Source organism: Zea mays, chromosome 3 (assembly GCF_902167145.1).
Source record: "Zea mays cultivar B73 chromosome 3, Zm-B73-REFERENCE-NAM-5.0, whole genome shotgun sequence".
Classification (NCBI taxonomy): Eukaryota; Viridiplantae; Streptophyta; class Magnoliopsida; order Poales; family Poaceae; genus Zea; species Zea mays.
In genome coordinates this window covers 49,577,481-49,581,395 of record NC_050098.1, presented here as the reverse complement: position 1 = coordinate 49,581,395, position 3,915 = coordinate 49,577,481, and the positions used below count along the sequence as shown (strand labels likewise).

The window sequence follows — 3,915 nt, the reverse complement described above, 5'->3', positions numbered from 1 at the left end:
ATTTTCAATGGGAATTTATCGCCGCGAGAAATGGGGATAGAGAAGAAGTGTCTTCTGTAGACGTTTGTGGAATCCATATGACGAATTTTTTTCGTGGGGGAGACGAAGATGAGGAGTTAAAACCTAATGAGACATTCCACGTTACCATCCCTAAACCAAACAAACACCGTTCCTTGCACGCGTGGCGTGGATGCAGCTGCACCACCCAGCAGGCAACCAAACGCGCCCACACTGCCCGGGAGCGAGGCGCAACGCAACACAAGCGCGCGCGGGGCGGCGGACGAAACTCCGTTCCGTGGGGATGGTCCATCGCCCCGCTCCCGCCCGCCGGCCCGGCCAATCATGCATGCATGCTGCCACCTTCTCTCGCTCCCGGCAAGGCCAACGGCGAGGCAGCACGTGCAGCCACTGCGCGGCGCTCAACGTGGCCGCGCACGCAGCTTGTCCCCCGCGGATCTTGGCTTCCCAAGACCCCAATCCTCTCCTCACCAATCACCTCTCGTCGTCGTGACGCTGTGCGCTCAGCTCTCCCACACATTCGCATCTCCTCCCCGGCCCGTCGCCATGATATATACTCGCCTCGCATGATGCCCAGCGCCGCCCGGCGCCCGCCCGTGCATGATTAATTAGGTCGCGCGCTAGCTGTGCGGACTGCTAGGAGCTAGCTCCATCGTCGTCCGGTTGTTATTCCTCCTTCTCAACACACATTGCCCGTTGCCAACATCATCCTTCCAGCTTCCTGGCCGACGAGCAGTGCCTTCATATATACAAACGTACACCAGCTACACTACACATCTCTCTAGCTAGCTCTCTCTCTCTCTGCTCCGGCAGGGCTTCACCTCACCTGTGCTGTTGTGTGCGTGCGTGCTTATATGGGTTCTTGGGTGCGCACCATCACAACGCCCTTCAGGAAAGCATGCACCATCTTCGGCCCGCAGAAGGACGGCGGCGGCGGCGGCAAGAGGTCGCAGCAACCAAACCCAGGTCAGACCATTTTCACATTCAGATTTGTTCGAGCACAGCGTTCCTTTAATTGCTTCGAATTCTTTCTGCGGGCTTGTGTTTTTCTTCTTTTTTTTAGCAGAAGACCCAGAATCTGATTCCATTGTTTATGGATGCAGCGACGATGGTACGGCACGTCGACGACGCCGCCGAGAGGGCCAAGCTGCACGGGGAGGTGATGGCGTGCGCCTACGAAGACGTGCAGGTCATGTGGTCCATGCTCGACCAGACAACAAGGATTGGGGATCTCAGTGGCAGCTCGTGACCGCCGGCAATTGTCCGTTCATGCATTTTCCTAGAGCCACAAAGGTGGAGATGCAGACATGGTGTACATAGCAAAATATCTTCTCACCAAACATCCCCCCCCCCCACCCACCCACTTGCTTTCTTGGGCCTTGAATTGGAAGAGCTATTTGCGCCGATCAATTGAGCCCAGAACCAAGTGCCCGTTTTGTACGTAGCAAGATTTATTAGCTTTTCTTTTGGAGTTTCCAGCTCAGTTGAGAGTTTGAATCCTCAGCACTCTTCTCTTTGAGGTACTCGATTGGAGTGATGTACATTGCCACGCAGGAAAAACTGGCATTTGTGTCAGCCCAGTTAATTTTTATCGGCATTCAGCACAGCCCAAGAAAATTAACGGGATATTTGGTTTTTAGAGACTAATTTTTAGTCCTTCCATTTTAATCTATTTTAATCTTTAAATTAGTTCCTAAAACCAAACACTTCATAACTAATTTTCATCTGCCACTCCTCTGCTAGTGGATTCTACCAGTCCTATCAGTATCAATAGCTAACATAAGTTAGTTAATTTTCATCGTCTATCAGTACTCCATCACCAAGGTAGGCGTCGTGCCACATGCATGCACGCACACACACGCCCCTGCCCCCGACATCCCTATCTCACCCTCGCTGCACACAGCTCTCCCATGGTCGTGGCGCTCGACCGCACATCGCCATTGTTGTGTCCACCTGCGCCATCTCCATCCCCGCCTGCCCCACAGTCGCGATTTTCACGCCACCACTACCACGGGTTCCCGTGCCGCTCCGCCATGCGGCACCCTCCCACAGCACGCCGACATGTGCCACCCCAGTGTGACCCTCTTGTCGTAGTACCTCAGCATGTCTCCTCCGACCTCACACACAAGTGTGGTCTACGCAGGTCTATTGTTGATATTATATTCATTAGATGCTGCCTACCTCACTATCGCCTGATCTGTCCCACCGCGGTGTTGTCGCCATGTTCAACCCGTTATCGACAAAGTAATTGAAAGGGAAATGTGTCATAGAGTCATTTTTATCTGTTTTGGTGATTAAGTGTCCAACACACCACATTGGACTAACTACCTTGATGTGAGTGTGAGCATAGGTTCAAGAAAAAGGCAAAATGAAGACACTAAGTCCAAATGAGCAAATCTAGAGGCCAAAAGTGCAACTTTGGGTAAAACAACATAAACATGAGGTTTAAATGTTTGAATAAGTTGTACATACCCTATACTATATTTCTAGCACTTTGGTTTGGCTACAAACTCATTTTCTGCAAGAAAAGTGCTTTTTGGACTTGTTTTTGGCCTTGTTGAAAAAACTAGTGAAACTATGGAGGAGGTAAGTTCTCCACAATTAGTCAATTGAATTACTTGGCCATGTTGAAAAAACTGGTGAAACTATGGAGGAGGTAAGTTCTCCACAATTAGTCAATTGAATTACTTGGCCATGTTGAAAAAACTGGTGAAACTATGGAGGAGGTAAGTTCTCCACATTTAGTCAATTGAATTACATGCTAATTATGTTTGTCTTAGTAGTAGAGAAGCCCTCAAAGAAAGACAAAAAGGTTTGGAGGAGATAGGCTCAAAAGAACCAAACTTGGTCCGGTTTGGGTTGCACCGGACCAAGCCCGTGTGACCTGGCCGTACTGCTCGGTCTCAGGAATTTTATTATAAAATTCATCAAACCGTGAACAGTATCGGTACGTTGTGCACCGGATCGCTTCTCCAACGGTTACCTCAGACATCGCCCGGTGACCAATGGCTAGCTGACGCCAACGGACTGTCCGGTGGCACACGAACCCGGTACGGTGCCACCTAGCTAAGAAAAGGTGCCAACAGATCCTAGACTGAGGGCACATGGACCCGGTCTGGTGGTGCACCAGACCGGTCCAGTGCGCCAGTAGACAGCCCAGATCAACAACTTTCTAAGGAAGGAGCCCATGGCTCCTAGGCCCTCTTGGCCTATATAAAGGACCCCGAGGCACCTCCATTAAGTACCCAAGTACTCCAAGAGCACACCAACACTCTGACACTCTACAACATAGCGTTCTAGTGGTTTAAAGAGATCAGAGTGACATTTCTGAGATGTTCTTGTGTCTTTATGACATTGTGCACTTGTGATCATGTCTCTTGTGTGTGTTGGTGTGATTTACTCTTGTGTGTGTACTTTCTCCCTCCCTTACTCTAATTTGTAAGATTGATTTTCTTGGAAGGCTACACGAGACTCCAACTTGTGGAGATTCCTTGCGAACAGGAACTCTTGATATAAGGAAGAACTGTGCCATTCAAGTTTGAGCTATGTGATCACTTGAGAAGGGTTGAGTGCAACCATTGTTCAAAGGAGCACACCACAACGTGGATGTAGGCTTTACCGAACCATAGGATAAAAATCACTTGTCTCACTTGTATTTTACTTTCTTGCGGTTTTCTCTCTTCCTAAGTTCTCAACTTCACTTGTAATATTGCTCTTAGTATATTTCACATCTTGAAAGAGCAATCAAGTAAAGAGGACTTTTTCTCTCTTCTCTACTCAAACTTGGTTTTAGTTTACACTAAATTCATTTTTAGATCAAGTTTGTGTTGTTTTAAGTCATTTTTGTAGAATCACCTATTAACCCTCTCTATGTGCTCTCAATTGGTATCGGGGCCA

The 3,915-nt window shown here is 48.7% G+C and overlaps 1 protein-coding gene across 1 annotated transcript; it reads left to right on the top strand.

The window, feature by feature from the left end:
- Window positions 1-609: 609 nt before the first annotated feature.
- LOC103650056 (uncharacterized) lies at window positions 610-1,626 on the top strand. Its single transcript, NM_001363808.1, has 2 exons — window positions 610-984; window positions 1,122-1,626. The coding sequence occupies exons 1-2, from the start codon at window positions 917-919 to the stop codon at window positions 1,336-1,338; spliced, it is 285 nt and encodes a 94-aa protein (NP_001350737.1). The 5' UTR covers window positions 610-916; the 3' UTR covers window positions 1,339-1,626.
- Window positions 1,627-3,915: the final 2,289 nt, after the last annotated feature.